This window comes from Watersipora subatra, chromosome 4 (assembly GCF_963576615.1).
Source record: "Watersipora subatra chromosome 4, tzWatSuba1.1, whole genome shotgun sequence".
Taxonomy (NCBI): domain Eukaryota; kingdom Metazoa; phylum Bryozoa; class Gymnolaemata; order Cheilostomatida; family Watersiporidae; genus Watersipora; species Watersipora subatra.
The window spans coordinates 3776412-3794725 of NC_088711.1; the positions used below are offsets into that span (position 1 = coordinate 3776412).

General features: G+C 34.4%; 2 protein-coding genes across 3 annotated transcripts; one reads left to right on the forward strand and one right to left on the reverse strand.

Annotated features, from left to right (window-relative positions):
• Nucleotides 1–109: 109 nt before the first annotated feature.
• LOC137392867 (cilia- and flagella-associated protein 206-like) lies at nt 110–8213 on the forward strand. Of its 2 annotated transcripts, XM_068079209.1 has the most exons (13): nt 110–219; nt 677–882; nt 1108–1198; nt 2820–3008; nt 3436–3594; nt 3818–4032; nt 4478–4597; nt 4938–5129; nt 5404–5651; nt 6979–7078; nt 7446–7589; nt 7674–7762; nt 7880–8213. In XM_068079209.1, the coding sequence occupies exons 2-13, from the start codon at nt 691–693 to the stop codon at nt 8022–8024; spliced, it is 1884 nt and encodes a 627-aa protein (XP_067935310.1). In that variant the 5' UTR covers nt 110–219; nt 677–690; the 3' UTR covers nt 8025–8213. The 2 variants fall into 2 exon arrangements, with proteins under 2 accessions (XP_067935310.1, XP_067935309.1); XM_068079208.1 differs by having other exon boundaries at nt 7446–7762.
• On the reverse strand, nt 2361–17985 carry LOC137392868 (small ribosomal subunit protein mS26-like). The gene is made up of 5 exons (XM_068079210.1): nt 17739–17985; nt 15360–15497; nt 8586–8709; nt 8168–8338; nt 2361–3056 (listed from the first exon to the last, which is right to left on the reverse strand). The coding sequence occupies exons 1-4, from the start codon at nt 17966–17968 to the stop codon at nt 8216–8218; spliced, it is 615 nt and encodes a 204-aa protein (XP_067935311.1). The 5' UTR covers nt 17969–17985; the 3' UTR covers nt 2361–3056; nt 8168–8215.
• Between the last annotated feature and the right edge of the window lie 329 nt (nt 17986–18314).

Here is an 18314-nt window from a genome sequence, read left to right on the forward strand (position 1 = left end):
TTGCAAAAGTCAGTTTCGTTTGAGTTTACGTAGTCGAAATGTGTAATGACTGAACAAATCGACATGGTTGTCATGAAAACTAAATGATACGAAGTTGATTTCGGTTTGGCTAATTTCAATCTAATTTCAGCTATCGTATAATTTTCTCTTTAATTACTTAATAGTAATTCTAAGATTATCAAACATTTGGTATTTAAACTAATATTTTGTTCTACTCTAGTAAGCATTGCTATTGAACTTGATAACTAATTATTGTGACACAAAGTCCAAACGCCAACGTGATATTGGTTCGAACTGCTTGCTTTTGTCAAAGTTAATAAACTAAAAAATTTTTTATTTGTATACACAGTATCTTAAACTGTAGTAAATTGTTTCAGATAACTTTGAGTTTTAGCATTTTCTACAATGCTTGTTGCCAAGAATTTTTTATTTGTAGTTTGTTTGCTTCTGTATTAAATACCTCCTCTTTGTTGAACGAAATAATTAATATAAATACACTAAAATGTATTTATCATAAACACATTATCTCTTTTCTATGATGTGTTATTTTAGTCCTATATAAATAGTTTCGTTGCATTATACAAACATGTATTTGAGATGTATTTTGTCAAAACGAAGTTTATTATTTAAAAAACTAGCTTTTACTAATTGTTTTATTCCTCAAACGATCTTTTAGAACAAGAAAAAATAATGTCACGAGCACAAGCAGAAAGTGTGATAAAGAACATCATTCGAGAAATAGCTGCTGAATGTGCTGCTAAGGGACAGGCTGTGTCTGAGACTCTTGTGGCATTTATGGTGAAGGCAGTAGTTCTAGACCCTAATAACGAGTTCAATGTCGACAGAACTCTGACAAAGGATGACGTACAAAAGTTGATAAAGGTCAGTTTTCACTTTATTGACATGCTACTGTTTTGTAACCACAAACTGCAAAGTTAAATTTTTCATAACTGTTACATTGTGTTTATAAAATGCTACTTCTTACATCGATAGGTCAAATGTTAATAAAGCTTGCTATTTAATTTTTAAACGCTAAACACTCCACTGGTTTTTTCAAGTGCTATTATGTGTAGGTCTCTTGCTAATAATGAACTATTGTTGTTACAGCTTTGTGTAGAGAAGCTACTGAACACCCGGTCTCCTTCACTTGATACAATCAAGATGCAAGTATATTTTGATATGAACTATACAAGCAGACGTAAGTATTAGTTTATTAGATTGCTAATATTACACTTCTTAATAGACTGCAGGTGCTTAAAACAGTTGTCAAACTCAGTGTAGACAATCCATACAATTACAAATACTTATTCTAGTTAGCTTATAAAATTTAGTTTGCTCAAGTAATCTTAAGTGCATTTGATTGATGTGCATATGTATTTCTCGATTAGCATTTTGCTATGTTTAGGTACACACTAGTAATAGATACATATAAAAAGTTTATAAAAAAATTATAAAATCTCAGAGTAGCAATGTGAGACAGAACTTTTACTCATTTTCGTGATTGCTCAAGTTTCATCCATACAGAGATGTGAGAAACAGATGATTTCACCTTTTAGGATATATAGTTCACAGTTTCTATTGCTAATTTAGTGTACAACCTGCTTGGCTGCTTGCAAAGTCAGATGTTTGTCTATACAGTTGATCTATCGAACTATCTTTTTTATCACGTTCAGGCTTTTTTCTGAGTAAAAAAAGTTGTTTTTTATCAAGTAAAATCTGGCTCTCTTTTGTTGTCTCATTGCTTGAGTCATCGGTTGAGAACTGTGTTTCTACCAACATTGATTTTTCTATAAAATTAAATGTACAAGAAAATAAATACTATTGATATATGAAATAAGATGATGCTATGCCCAACATAGTTAATACAGGGTCTTTGTGTAGTTGACCATAGTATGCTTAGAATGTCTGTGCAAGATATAGTAACTAGCGCTTTCTGCTGCAGATTTATTTTGTCGATATCATAGCTTTACTTGAGCACATCCTTGTTTTTGAAATAGAAAGTCATTTAGTTTTTAGTTTTACTATCTTGGCGGTATCATCCTCCTTGTGCTAGTGATTGAGTCTACACAAATTTTTACATGTTGAGACAACTCACCAATTACAGTACAAATATGTTTTCACCATTATGCTTCCTTCAGAAGTGACTCATGAAACTTGTTGCTACAGCATTTATGGCTGTATATAGATGGTCTGCTGCTCCCTCTAACTGCCTTGACCCCCTACCTCTTTTTCTCAAGCAAAAAAGGTATCTGCAAATGCCTAGTAAGTCGTTCCACCCTTTTAGGGCCACCACGTTGTTTAAGAGAATAAGTTTGTATTTCAACTTCATATTTGGTGAAAACTAATCAAAGAAACCAAGCTCGAATTCATATTTAAATCTAACATGATTGAAATGGTGGAAACAAAATTTGAACTTATTTGTTTTGAACTGAATGCTAGCCTTGTAAACTCTTATGAGTGAACGCTTGTAGAAACTGAATTGAGGCTAGTATTGTATCGGCACAATGCGCTTTAATTGCAATACTTTCAACACTGTGCTGACTAGCAGTCACAACTACTACCTTAAACAAAATGAATGTCCTTGCTTCACTGATTCATCAGCGAAAAACAAACTAGTACATGTGAACAAATGTACTAGTTTGTTTTTCTTGCGCATGAATAGAAAAACGATTAAAAGAAAAAATAACCGAGGAAGAGAAGAAAATGAACTAGTTTATGTTGATTATGGTTGTTGGTTAACAACTGAAATAGTCTACTGTAATCACAGTTTATCGAGTGTGAGCATTTCAACTCCACACATTTATATCCCTTACATTCAGATGACTTCCTTGAGGAACATAGGAGAGTCCTAGAATCACGACTCCAGCCTGTATTGCGAGAAATCACTGACAGTCGAGCGAGAACACGAGAAGAGCTTGAGAGTCTTTACAGAAAGATTGTGTCAGCTGTTCTTCTTCGGTCTGGATTGGGCAGTCCAACAGATATTGCAGTTGTTAGAGAAGCTACTGGTAACTAGATCAATGGTGATTTAGCTCGTTCTCAGCTAGAAATGTTATCTAAAATATTAAAATCTTGTTAGGGGATGGCCATGTGAGGTAGTTCATCTGTTGCAGCTGACAGTTGATATATTAGCTATGCAAATCGAACATCCGCAAAAATTTTTACAGCAAACATATTAGCCATGGAAAGCAGTTCATCAGTTGCCAACAACACTAGAATGATCAGTTTTATAATATAGTTCATTGATTACTTTGTAAGGTAATAGTTGCTTTGGTCACTAAACACTCTTACTGGGGGCAAATTCATGTTAGAAAAACTGGATATGAATACAGTTGCACATCAGTGACTTGTGTGGTTGCCTTTACTTTGAAATACTTGGGAGTTACACTGAAATAGCTCAGCACGGCAGGTAATTATCACATGTCTTTACTACAGCTGCCCTGCAGAGCGTCTTTCCCCAAACCGAGCTTGGCACATTCATGGCGATGAACAAGCGTGACAAGGAGAGACAACTTCAAGAATTGACGATGATAGTAACAGGCATCAGACTGTTCAACAAAGAGTGTGGAAAGGGAGGCGAAGGAATTGATGACTGTGAGTAAATGGTCTTTAACCATTGTTATTAGAAGCATCATGTGCTGAGTCTCCCATTTTGGAATATGAATCTACTGCTGTTCATCACTGGAACTTTGTCATGTTTTTATTTTGTTTAAAGGTTTTTCCGTTCAGAAAAACAAAATAAGTCATTTGTTTTTCAGCAGCCGAACTAGTAATTTTTTTTTTCAACGTGTTGATGACGCAATATTTCATGCTTTAGTACCAGGAATTCTAAACGAGGCAGTACCAGCTACAACCCAAAATGTTGATGCAGAGATACAATCTACTGTGAAGGACGCGTACAAATACACAGCTCTTTTAGAAAAGATATGTGAGAATGAGAGGTCGAATCCCCCACCCGCCATTTCAGTTCAGCTTCTGAAAGAGGCTCTGATAAACTCTAGACAACATGAGGCTTTCCTTCGGGTGTTGCTGGTAAGATTTAAATTATCCTGGATTCTAACAAGTAAAATTTTACAGTCAAAAAATGGTATATAATGATCTAATTATATCTAATAGCAATTGGATTAGCAAGCATAAGAATTCTGCGTTGGCAACCTCAGGTAAGAATAGAATTTCGTCAGTTAAACCAGTGAGTGATATAACCCATATACAAGGTAACTAAATTAGTCATATTGTAAGAACAAAAATGTTCAATGTTGTGGATAAGAAACTGACAGCTACGTATATTACAAATAGTTTTTCAAGTTGCATGTTTAAAATACAACCAAGTCTGTCAAGTCTAGGTTTAAAATATCCATCTGACTTTTGCTGTTTGCAGCCTACCTCGATTGGCTGTTTGGAATGTTTGAATTAATATGTTATCGGTTATCATAAATGTCCGCAGCGTGTGATGATTGGTTGTCTTAATTGTATGCAGCACGATGTGATTGGCTGCGCACAGCAAGTTGAAATGCTAGAGTCCCAACTAACATCAAGGATGGAGCAACTCCTGGCCACAGTACAGTCAAAGACCGCTGTGCCCACAGCACAGGTTTATGTAAGTCTAGAACTCTAGTTAATATCATTCAACCTCGTTTGAAGTACTCTATGAGTGTTGGCCCTTGCAGCAGTTAAGTGTTTCATATAGTGATTGACTTTGGCTCATAATTGTTGTGCAAATGCAAAATAGCTCCTAGTTGATAAGCATTGCTCGAATCACACCTGGTACTCAAAGAGGGAAGGGAGTGGATGATGCCGCACTAATGGAATGCAGAAATACTTCTAGGGATTTGCATGTATTCAAGTTGTAACTTCTTAGCACCAGCCTAACAAGTTGAACTGTGGTATGGCTAGTATACATTCTTTTAAATAATGCTATTTATATATCTCATTTGTAGCCTCAGTTCATACATTTAGCTCAAATATGGAGCGGCTTCCAAGATGAGATGGTACTTCTTTCAGTGCTCAGCAATATTCTTGCAAGCTTGGAGCCATTTGTAAAAGGACACCAAGAAATATTTTCTGCTGAAATGCTCGCTCCATTCATGAATGACCTGAAAATTAAGACGGACGAAGAAAGAATTGCCGAGGTGTGCTCTCTTGTTATTTACGTAGATTTTAAATAACAATTCTAAGAGTTATGCCCTCTCCTTGCAGGAGGTGTGCAAGCTACTGCCGCATCTGCTTCTAAACTTGCACCATGGGTGGGAATATGGTTGCTTCATGATAGAAAGTATAACCCAAAGCCATAGTTCCAAACTGCTCTAATCCTCTATACTATTACCTTATAGGGAGCCTTACAAACGAGTCGTAGGTATCATTGTATACAGCAAAATGCGCTTATAATGCAACTGCTACTTTTAGACAAGCGGCCCCAATGATAGAGTTAGACCGAAAGAGCTTGTCAACGCAGAGTGGCTGTTTCCTGAGATGACAAAAAACTTTGATCGCCTGCCCTTACAGTATCGAGGATACTGTGGCTACAACTTGGTACGTTATGACAGGCTCCTCATACCTGCCAATCCTGGTATAGGAGTACTGCGGCACAACAACAACTATTACGCCTTTGCTTCACGAGAAGCTGCAAGGGAGTTCACATTAAATCTTGAATTGTAAGTGTTATTAACACCAACCTAAGTAATTATGATCACATCTGTTGTAATTACCAATGTAATTACTTTGTAAGCTTTTCACTTGCTAACTTCTATAAAAATCCAAAAAGAACTGTTACTTTTTAGCCATTACATTAATTATGCTAAAAGTTAAATCTATCTTACCCCTCATTATTGACAGTAAGTTAAATCTATCTTACCCCTCACTATTGACAGTAAGCTATAACTATCTCACCCCTCACTATTGACAGTAAGCTATAACTATCTTACCCCTCACTATTGACAGTAAGTTATAACTATCTTACCCCTCACTATTGACAGTAAGCTATAACTATCTTACCCCTCACTATTGACAGTAAGCCATAACTATCTTACCCCTCACTATTGACAGTAAGCTATAACTATCTTATCCCTCATTATTGACAGTAAGCTATAGCTATCTTACCCCTCACTATTGACAGTAAGTTATAACTATCTTACCCCTCACTATTGACAGTAAGCTATAACTATCTTACCCCTCACTATTGACAGTAAGCCATAACTATCTTACCCCTCACTATTGACAGTAAGCTATAACTATCTTACCCCTCACTATTGACAGTAAGCCATAACTATCTTACCCCTCACTATTGACAGTAAGCTATAACTATCTTACCCCTCATTATTGACAGTAAGTTATAACTATCTTACCCCTCACTATTGACAGTAAGCTATAACTATCTTACCCCTCACTATTGACAGTAAGCCATAACTATCTTACCCCTCACTATTGACAGTAAGCTATAACTATCTTACCCCTCACTATTGACAGTAAGCTATAACTATCTTACCCCTCACTATTGACAGTAAGTTATAACTATCTCACCCCTCACTATTGACAGTAAACTATAACTATCTTACCCCTCACTGTGCTCATTCTAGATACTCATTAAAGACATCTTAAAGGTAGGAAGGTTGAAGGTTCAAGTAAAATTCTCCATTGTAGTCTACACAGTAGTCAAATATGTGCATAAAAATGCACATGAGTCCATACGTAATGTATCAAAGGTTAAACATTACACCACTTTACAGTTTCATGCATAAATTCATTGCCTATTGATAGACAAAATGTAGCAAAATCTCTACAAACCTGCCAATCTATTGAGCGAGACCAATTTGCTATATTAGGAAATATATAGCTATTATTTGCTTCTTCGTAGCCTTTTCAGACACAAGCACAAATAAAAAGTAACTAAAAGTAGTTTTCTAATAGTTGTCAAGTACAGATTATCTCGTACCACAATCATCCTTGGCCTTAGATGTAGTTTACACTAAAACAACATTTCAGTTACATACAGATGGGAGCTGAGGCAGCCAAGCGGAGTCCCGAGTTGATTCAGCTTCTAGAACTACACCAACAGTTTGCCAGCATCACTCCCTACTCTCAGGTACAACCTTGCTAGAAGGTTAAATACAACCCTGACTATTTATTGTACTTGGTTTAAGTAATACAGGAGTGCATAACTACAAACATTAAAAAAATTCATTGTCAGCAATAAAGGGGCTCATATTAAACAGGTATTTGTAACACCGAGTATCGAGTGTTTCGAGAATGAGAGTCGCATTACTCAAACATTTCCGACATCATCAAACAGCAGCTCATCGCTTCAACATGGATGTTAAGAAACTAATAGATGCTGCTTAAATTCAATATATATTAGTTGAGTAAAACTAAATGAAAAAACCCATTAGAGAATTTAGTGAATAATACGAACACAGGCCTTTTTATGAACACGAATGACTTTTTATTTGTAGGCAAAAGAAAAGGGCAAAATGATAGAGAAGCCTGTAACCAAATGTGACAGCACCACTCAGACAGACACACACATCCTAGAGCCTAACATTGTCAAGTCATACGAGTGGAATGAGTGGGAGCTCAGGAGAAAAGCCATCAAGTTGGTAAGTGGCGAGACAAGTTTTCACACATTTACACTATGCATAAACGATATGGAACAAGTCCCTACAGCTACGGCTCTATTGCAGGCAAACCTACGGACCAAGGTGACCCACTCAATGCAGACAACAATGAGCAACTTAAGAAGAGATAACGTGACACAAACATGGCTTCCAAAGTATGTGATAACGCACTCTTTTAACCTGTTCTGCAATCTTTAATTGTTCTATCATTGATTAGCTAATGAGGCATTGGATTTTTCCTTCCTCGCTAAAAATATCCTTCATTAATTTAGGGAGAAAGAAACGCAGACCAAGAAAGACAACTACTCGAATGTACCTAAGCCTCAAACCTATCTAGCCGGAGTACGGGGCTGCGGCATGAATGAACCTACTAATATGGTCAAAGTGGATCTCACATTAGACGTTGACCAAAGCTAGAAAAGGCAGCAAGGCGGAAGCTTAGAAGAGACTATCAATTTACTAAACCCTCTCTTTCATCTGTCATTACAACACCATGAAACCAACAATATGCTCATTACTATTGTTATTATATTACTACTGTGTGTAAATACATGTAATACCATAAAAACAGGTTCCAAACATTATAAAAATGATTTGAGCGGATCTCCTCAGTTACTTATCCGTTCTCCAGTCCGAGTGATAGCAAAGTTATGGTCAACAGGATCTCGCTCTAGGAACTTCTCTAGTTCTTCATCTAAGTTTTCCATATCAATAGCGCCTGCCCGTTTCACCTAAACGACAGGACACTCTAAAGTGAGGTCTGGAGATATTCATGTATTACAGTAAGTTAAACAAGGCTGAACAGCTAACTGGATGCACATGTAGGTAGGATATGAAACAAGAGTAGACATGACTGGAAACAAGCAAGGTATGAATGGTTGCCAACGGAGTATGGGCTGGGCGTAATCGGGAAAGGACTGGCAGTCTCCGAGTGACTTAGTTAAACAGTTGAGTGGAAGAAAGGTGGTGTGACAATACCTTTACATATTCTCTGCTACTCAAAGCCTCTGTGTGCTGGAAATTCAGCTCCGTCAAATATTTTTCTAGCTTCTGCCGCTTAATTTTTGCGACAGCTTCATCCTCGGCCGTCTTTCTAACAGCCCTATAAACAAATTATATACTTGCAGTAGTTTTATCAGCCGTCTATGACTTACATAAACACGACATACATAGAGTTTTGCCAGTCATCTAAAATGTACACATAAATGCAACACACAACAATATATGCAACCATCTATATACATAAATCTCAGTGCTTGTTTGTCTTTTTGTTTGTATTTTTGTTTCATCCCTGTGTCCAGTTACAGCGATTAAAATTTAGTGATCACAAATCTGCTTTGCAGAGGATTTCAACTTGGGACATTCAACCACAAGTCTACAAACAAAGCGCGCCTAACCACTAGGCTAAGCCTCTCATGTAATTTCTAATGCTCTTACATGTTAGCATATCCTTATCGCGATTGCACACGCTAAATATGCACTTTTTATCATTAAATAATACTAGAAATTCCATTGTCATACAGCCCACGACCAAAGTGATATTGGAAAAAAGAAAGGGTACTGATGGTTGAAAAGTGCAATATTAGCAGTCAAATGGCACTGCAGTGCAATAGGATAACTGCAATAGTAGCTGTAATGTACTGGGTGTGGGTGTTATTATATACAACAAACAGCAATAATGAAAGGAAAAAAATATGTTTATATCTCTCCCCCTGCAATAGGAGAAATGCAATATTGGCCAATATTAGAAGTAAAATGCACTGATATTATTAGAATAACCAATATTATTAATATAGTAATAATATAAAACCAATTCACAATTTTGTTTACATTTCAAAACGTCGTAGCTAACAATATCAAGAAGTGATATTTATATAGATTTTTAGAAAATCTATTTAAAAAAGTGTTTGATCATGACAAACAGCAACAATGAAAGGAAAAGATTATATGTTTATATCTCTCCCCCTGCAATAGGAGAAATGCATTATTAAAATAAAATGCACTGATATTATTAGAATAACCAATATTCCCACGACCAAACAAGAGCGAAACGATTGGTTGGGAGATTTATGATAAATGCACATCTGCACACAAATCCCGAAAATTATTCATCAACAATGAGACGAACCCTTGTATCAAAATTTCATCAACAAATTTAACCATCGTTTTGTAGAATCGTTAAAGTATAATAATGATACAAAACACATACAAACCTATTTAAATATGTTACCAAGTTTTTGTAAACCGTCGGCATTATCTTAAAACTTACCCGTCTGATCGGATTATACACAAATAGACAGATTTATTTGGATGAAAATCGTTATTAAAACTTGCTAAGCCTCACTTTTATCAAAGTTAAGACCCGAAATTGAAACGCCGAGCGACAGGGAATAGATCGACTAAGTCGTGCGCATTTCACGAAAATAAACGTGCACATTTCACCAGTCTATAGCATTGTCGAATTGCCGAAGGTTTCTGTAATTAACGTAGGTGTACTGAAATCGTTTTATTTTTGCCGATTTCAAAGTATCTGACATTTTAGACACATTTGAGTACTTTGGTATTCTAACTGATGTCCAACGCAGTGTAAGTAAAGGAAATGATGATGATATTTTTTTCTAACGATTCTTATGAAATTACGATATTTAATTATAAGTTTGGATATTCTTCTTGATACTTCTTGATATTGTTAACTATGACGTTTTTAAATGTAAACAAAATTGTTCACTGGTTTTCTATTATTACTGTATTACTATATTAATAATATTGGTTATTCTAATAATATCAGTGCATTTTACTTCTAATATTGCATTTCTCCTATTGCAGGGGGAGAGATATAAACATATAATCTTTTCCTTTCATTATTGCTGTTTGTCATGGCTAAACACTTTTTTAAATAGATTTTCTAAAAATTTATATATATAAATATCACTTCTTGATATTGTTAGCTATGACGTTTTGAAATGTAAACAAAATTGTGCATTGGTTTTCTATTATTACTGTATTACTATTACTAAGTTTGGATATTCTTTTTGATACTTCTTGATATTGTTAGCTATGACGTTTTTAAATGTAAACAAAATTGTTCATTGGTTTTCTATTATTACTGTATTACTATATTAATACTAGAAATTCCACTTTCATACAGCCCACGACCAAAGTGATATTGGAAAAAAAGAAAGGGTACTGATGGTTGAGAAATGCAATATTAGCAGTCAAATGGCACTGCAGTGCAATAGGATAACTGCAATGGTAGCTGTAATGTACTGGGTGTGGGTGTTATTATATACGACAAACAGCAATGAAAGGAAAATATTATATGTTTATATCTCTCCCCCTGCAATAGGAGAAATGCAATATTGGCCAATATTAGAAGTAAAATGCACTGATATTATTAGAATAACCAATATTATTAATATAGTAATAATATAAAACCAATGCACTATTTTGTTTACATTTCAAAACGTCATAGCTAACAATATCAAGAAGTATCAAAAAGAATATCCAAACTTAGTAATAGTAATACAGTAATAATAGAAAACCAATGAACAATTTTGTTTACATTTAAAAACGTCATAGCTAACAATATCAAGAAGTATCAAGAAGAATATCCAAACTTATAATTAAATATTGTAATTTCATAAGAATCGTTAGAAAAAAATATCATCATCATTTCCTTTACTTACACTGCGTTGGACATCAGTTAGAATACCAAAGTACTCAAATGTGTCTAAAATGTCAGATACTTTGAAATCGGCAAAAATGAAACGATTTCAGTACACCTACGTTAATTACAGAAACCTTCGGCAATTCGACAATGCTATAGACTGGTGAAATGTGCATGTTTTTTTTCGTGAAATGCGCACGACTTAATCGTTCTATTCTCTGTCGCTCGGCGCTTCAATTTCGGGTCTTAACTTTGATAAAAGTGAGGCTTAGCAAGTTTTAATAACGATTTTCGTCCAAATAATTCTGTCTATTTGTGTATAATCCGATCAGATGGGTAAGTTGTAAAATAATGCCGACGGTTTACAAAGACTTGGTAACATATTTAAATAGGTTTGTATGTGTTTTGTATCATTATTACACTTTAACGACTCTACAAAACGATGGTTAAATTTGTTGAAGAAATTTTGATACAAGGGTTCGTCTCATTGTTGATGAATAATTTTCGAGAGTTGTGTGCACATGTGCATTTATCATAAATCTCCCAACCAATCGCTTCGCTCTTGTTTGGTCGTGGGATTACCTTTTACTATTGCTATTTTTTAGAAATATTTTTAAAAGCTTATTTTTTTCACCATTACCAATTAACTTTGTTTTTAATTTGTGATTTTCAAATGCGCTGTTTCAATATCAAATGTGCCATTTCAACTTCAAATGTGCCGTTACACTCCTATTTACGGTTCCGGTAAATCTGTAAAAGCTAAATACTTTTCACATGGACAAATATATTATCTGGAGTAGGAATTGCCTTTACATTTTCTCTCATTCGGTCAGACAAAGTATCAGACAAAGACAGTCCGATATCTCATTTATACATTTGTACCAGTATCTAGAGGTACCAGTATCATCCATCAAAACTTTGAATACAACGAGCTTCTGCTGCAACGTTAAACTTTTTTATTCAAATTTTTATACAATTACATGTACTTATTGTTTATTTTTCTCTCAATTTATTTCAACTGCACAAAAAACTTTCTCATGATATGAAGCTTAAAAGTTAGAATGTAAATGTTGCACATGTTAGATAAAAATAAGTTTTCTGCGCAAAGACCTTTTTATTACCCGGGCAATGCCGGGCATTCACTAGTATACACATAAACGAGAACAAGGAGATTGCAACCACCACTAGCACAGACGCTGGTGTTCTGGGTGCATTTTCTGGGTATGACCTTGAGTTACTGCTAGAGTCTAGAACATTTATCTGAAACATGTAACCATTTCAGACTTTAAACCAGCTTGAAGAAGACCGTATCACATCGGCTGAAGTCTATAAGTTTTTCATAAAATATAAAGACCTTCAACATGTGAATAAATTCACATACCTTTTTGTCACAGAAAAACATTGTCAACCGTATCAACCAAGACCAAGCCTTGACTAGGTTTGGTCTTGCATCACAACCTTCCACAGACTCAACAAATGTGTCAAACAGAACCAATCACCTTGGTATAAAAACTAAAGATCGCGTCTATGCAGCCTATGTTCTCAGTATAATCCTCTATGGTGCCAAAACGTGGGCAGCCTACAGACATTAAGATTTCAAACCCAGTGCATTTCACATGAGGAAACTCAGATTTATTCTAGTGACATCTGGGATGATAAGATGACCATTGGCCGTGGCATGTAGCAGTCTCTCTTTTATAGACACCAATATATTCGATTCCATTGGGCAAGTCAGGTGAGCCAACTGGAAGAATCCTGCACAAGTGTCTGTATGGGGTTCTTCTATGCAGAACTAAGCTAACAGGCATACCTAACCTCCACTATATGGAAGTTTTCATGCAAGATCTAAAAGACTTCGTCATTGAACCGAGACCTGAAAGTCTACACCCAAAGACGGAATCATCTGGAGTAAACTTCATGCAAGCTGCAAAGTTGACCCAAATGACTAAATAGATATAACCAGTGGTAAAAAGTGAAAAAATCATGCATTGCCATTTGTGATAGGTGCATGGCATGTACAGTAGACGCTCCTTTAACATAAATCACCTATAATGTAAATTACATTTACCGTAAAAAATGTATGCGAGTCTTTCGCTTCGTATTACGTCAGGAATTACATATGACAGGTGCTAGTTATAAAATTTGATTTGAATAACGAGAGTTCAATAGTTAGCCTCAGAATATCGTTTCTCTCTTGCTACATTTGAGAAAGAAAATGATGTACATGGGTACATGTATCTCTATTATATATACCTGTCCTGATATCCTCAGTCTAGCATGGCGTTAAAAACTGTTAGGTGTGCCCATAGAGCAAAGAGAATATGTAGCTGCATAATTATTCAGAATTACCAAATGGCGGTTGATTGGGGCAGTGGTTAAAGTGCTGTTGGAGTCTCATAGAAATCATGCTTTTATACCAACATCTTGCTATGGATTTCTGATTTAGCGAGTCAATGAGATTTAGCTGTGTAACTTGCTGGCCGTGAACCCAAAACCACTAGTTGGCTCCCGCAGTAGTCTTCTTTTGCGCTAAGGCTAGATTTTAAAAAATGGCGTTTTTCAAAAGCCAGGATCGATGTATTGTTATTAATATTGTGCGATATTTTTGTGTTTTTAAATTATGAGAGTCTGGCTGATGATTTCTAGCTTACAGGAAGTGTTCGATTTGTTTCTGGGCTGTGAATTAGTGTTTTTATTTTCGATTAAGATTTAACTAAGACAAGTGTTAAGGTAGCATTTATGGTTTTATGTTATTGCTGACAATAATAGAAGTTGATTTGATCTCGCACTATGTTTGTCTTATTGTTTGATTATTGCTACTGAATCTTTAAAGTGAACTCATATAGCGATCAGATTAGATAACCACTGAGAAAAGGACCCAGTTGCCAAAGTGCGAATTGTCTGCCATAATTATTGCACATAAAAAGCCAGTTCTGGCTGCAAACTGTAGCAAACATATCAATAAGAGCAATGAGCTTTTATGCAACATTGTTAAACATAGTTTCAAAATAAAAATATGCCTTCCAATTTAGAATGAAATAGAAATTGAAAGCTCCAACAAATTGCAAAGCAGGGCACAGGCTATATCTTCGCAGGTAAATGGCGAGTAATAGATATCAACTGGTAGAGATATTATTTGGTTTCCCAATGCATTTTTATTTAGAGATTTTGACAAGTTAGAGGTAAGTTAGCAAATTTCTTGCATCCAAAAGGGTTAATGTCGCTCCACTTGAAGGAGAGTGCAACATATTGGAGACATTCGCTTCGCCCGTAAAATGGTTAAATTTATCTTCCCAAGATTCTGATGAGCTACTTGAACAATATTTGGCAGGTCAAATAGAGGTGACAGCCCCTAATTGAAAGCCAACACTATTTGACTACCATTATAGGGAAAGGTTTGAAAAATAGAGCGCCATGTCATTCAAATAGAGGTTTTACGGTATATATATATATATATATATATATATTTTTGAAAAATTATTGCGAAAAAAGTAAACTTTTAGTATTTGCGTTACAAATTTGTTTCGTGCGGAGCACTCATCAGACGCGATTGTACTAAAATGAAAAGCTTTACCGAATAAAGCTTTTCGGTAAAGCTTTTCATTTTAGTACAAATCGCGTCTGATGAGTGCTCCGCATGAAACAAATTTGTAACGCAAATACTAAAAGTTTACTTTTTTCGCAATAATTTTTCAAATATTTCATACTCCACTAATAATCTTTTAGGTTTTTAGTGTAGAGTTCTCTTTTTATATGCTTTTGCACTTGCTTTTAGTTAATATATATATATATATATATACATATATATATATATATATACATGTATATATATATATATATATATATACCCATACATTTTCATCAGTCTACTAGGATATACATAAACACAACATACATGTACTTTCATCAGCCCCCTAAAAAAATATCTATACGTAAACACAACATACATATAATTTCAAAAATTTTGGAAGTTAATTTAAAAATGTTATTAATGTAAAGGAATTTAGCGGTCCTAGATTGGTAGCAACAAAAACGACAGCAACATAGCAACAAACAAGATGACAACCGTAGAACAGAGAATGTACCTCTCGTCGGCTAGTCTCTCATTCCATGCAGCATTCAGTTGAATAGATCTTTCTAAATCAGCTTGATTGTCATCGCTAGTAGGGGCACTTTCCTTCACCATCTGACTTATTGGCTGAGACTGTGACTTCAAGTATGCGCTATATATTAGATCAACAGATATAGTTACTGGACCAACTGTTCTATTTAAGATATTGCGAGTGGTTCTCATTACGCATCCTTTTAATCATGGTTCTGTGAAAAACTGATTTCTAACGTTATTAATTATAACAAAGTTCATCTGCATATAGATTCTATATAGATGCTATACTAGTTTAAAGTTTCATTTATTAGGTTCAGCGTAGCCATCCAAATTTTTACCCACAAAAATTATACTAGTGCTCACAAAATTCATAAGTAAAAATATTGAGCAATGACTAATTCAAGCCGGGTAAACAGAATAAATTACTTTTTAAATTTGAATTACTATGTTACTCAATTTCTCACAAACAAAATGTAAAAACGTGAAAATAACAAAAAATAAGGAATAATGCATGCATTTCCAATATTCTTAAAATGTGCCGAGACTATCGCAAACTAGTTCTATATAGACTAAATTGGAAAATCGATCAAGTTGATCTACTCTTATTAACATGACTAACAATGTGGCAAATTGTGCAATAGTCATCTCTGGTTTAAAACATTTATACATATCAAATTCAGCTTATCATTTTTTAAATACGCAAAAAAACTATCGATGGGATGTGTAATACTTTTTCTGACAGATGTACAGAAATTCGCTCGCAACTCAAATTATGTAAATGTAAAAAAAATATATTATAGTTTTGTTTCATTTTAGTGTTATTTTGTCCGGACAAAATCTGTAAACAATTCTTACCAAAAGAGATTAATCGATCGAAGTTTCTATGTATTCATATACTATGAAAGGTTTCGACATCAATAAACTAATACATGTATATATATCTATATATCTATATATATATCTATATATATATCTATATATATATCTATATATATATATATATCTATATATATATCTATATATATATATGTATGTTTTTGGGAACGCATACACTGAGCGGCATAATCATGTCGCAGGTGTTGTGTATAGAAGTCTATGTGATGAGTATGGCCTTAATAAACCACAACACTGGTGGGAACCTCCTGGTAAGATCAATGAAAATGACCGGGCTAAGATCCTCTGGGACTTCTACATCCAAACTGACAAGCATGTCCTAGCAAACCAACCAGATATAGTGGTGGTAGACAAGGAGAACAAGAGGGCTACTATAATAGATATAGCAGTACCCAATGACTACAATATAGACAGCAAAGAAAAAGAAAAGGTAGAGAAATATCTCCTTCTTGGAGAAGAAATTGAAAAATGCTGGAATGTAAGAACAACTGTAATCCCAGTAGTCATTGGGGCACTGGGCGCAATAACACCGGCGCATAAAATGTGGCTTGCCCAAATACCAACAGCAATCAACTCAGGTGAGTTGCAGAAAAGTGCGCTATTGGGAACAGCTAAGATCTTGAGGCGAGTGCTCAAACTCCCAGGTCTCTGGTAGGAGACCCGAGTTAGAGCAGAATTTACCACCCATACGGGGTATCCGGAAGGAGGAAACAATTTTTTTTTTATATATATATGTATATATATACAGTATATATATACAGTGTGTATGTATATATATATATATATATATATATATATATATATATATATGTATACACTGTATGTATATATATATACACTGTATGTATATATATACACTGTATGTATATATATACACTGTATGTATATATATACACTGTATATATAGAACTCATCGTGAAATTTTTGTTTTGATCATAGCATGGATTTTGTTTCAATCATAGCATAGGTGTGACTTTCACAAATATGTTTCCTGGTAGGTTTGATCACTGATAACAGATTATCTTGTACATTGAACTGATACATTAAACTTACAAGTATTTCCATTACAGAATATAATTTAGTGCTAGATGCATATCAATCAACTTAATGTAGACTTGAAATTAGGATATAAAATGACTGTTTTACATATAAAGAGTATTTTGAGTACACAAAATAAAAAAATTACAGCCAATCACGAAATTAACAACTACAATTTTCTCTAGTTCATCTGTCGCATTTCTATGGCTTGAAATGGAGGTTTTCGTGCATCTTTTGTATCAAAATTTCAAACATAAAACAGCTGAACATCTTTAACCAGACATTAACAAAATTTATATTATTTTCACAGTGATAAGAACAACAAAATCGGTGCGACACTTTAGCTTCAGTCAAATACATTATTTTTGGTGTAACGATCAACGTCGATCTGTCGTGCACTTATCTGTACAAATGTTCTACTACTTACTATATTGATTTCATTTGTGTGTTGTATATATTCAATTCTTTTTTCAAAATCTGTGTTTCCTCATGGTCTTTAGGAGTTGGCTCCCTTACGTAATACATCTTGCTAGGAGCTCGCCGAGGGACAAATCGTTTCTTTCTAAATCGAACACTCGTAGTACTAAAATTATTGATAACTTTCGAATTTTCCAATGAAAGTCTTGTGAAACGTATTGTTTGTGATAAAACGTTCATCTTTCTTGATGGCGAATGCAAAACTAATAACCTACGAAAAAAGAGATCAAATGGAAACTGGTGTTTAGCAAAAGTCTTATATTAATAATAGCGCGAGCTAAATCATGAACGAACCGTCGTGGGATTTCGCCACATGGAAGTGTAGTTTGCTCCAATCATAGATATATAAATCTATATAATAAATAGATAGAAATAATATTATATACCGGTATAAGATTATTATAATATTGATTATAAGATATTATGATATTGATATATAAGATTATTATAATAAATATAATAAATAGATATACTTTATATATCTATGACTCCAAAATATGATCAAAATAACAATAAATTTTCGCGA

What these genes read in the sequence shown, in the direction of transcription:
- LOC137392867 (XM_068079208.1), top strand. Translation starts at nt 691, where the DNA reads ATGTCACGAGCACAAGCAGAAAGTGTGATAAAGAACATCATTCGAGAA. An exon ending in ACGTACAAAAGTTGATAAAG is followed by an intron (nt 883 to 1,107) that starts GTCAGTTTTCAC and finishes TTGTTGTTACAG; the next exon opens with CTTTGTGTAGAGAAGCTACT. An exon ending in AGTTGTTAGAGAAGCTACTG is followed by an intron (nt 3,009 to 3,435) that starts GTAACTAGATCA and finishes TCTTTACTACAG; the next exon opens with CTGCCCTGCAGAGCGTCTTT.
- LOC137392868 (XM_068079210.1), bottom strand. Translation starts at nt 17,968, where the DNA reads ATGAACGTTTTATCACAAACAATACGTTTCACAAGACTTTCATTGGAA. An exon ending in GAGAGACTAGCCGACGAGAG is followed by an intron (nt 8,710 to 15,359) that starts GTACATTCTCTG and finishes ATTTGTTTATAG; the next exon opens with GGCTGTTAGAAAGACGGCCG. An exon ending in GTAGCAGAGAATATGTAAAG is followed by an intron (nt 8,339 to 8,585) that starts GTATTGTCACAC and finishes CCTGTCGTTTAG; the next exon opens with GTGAAACGGGCAGGCGCTAT.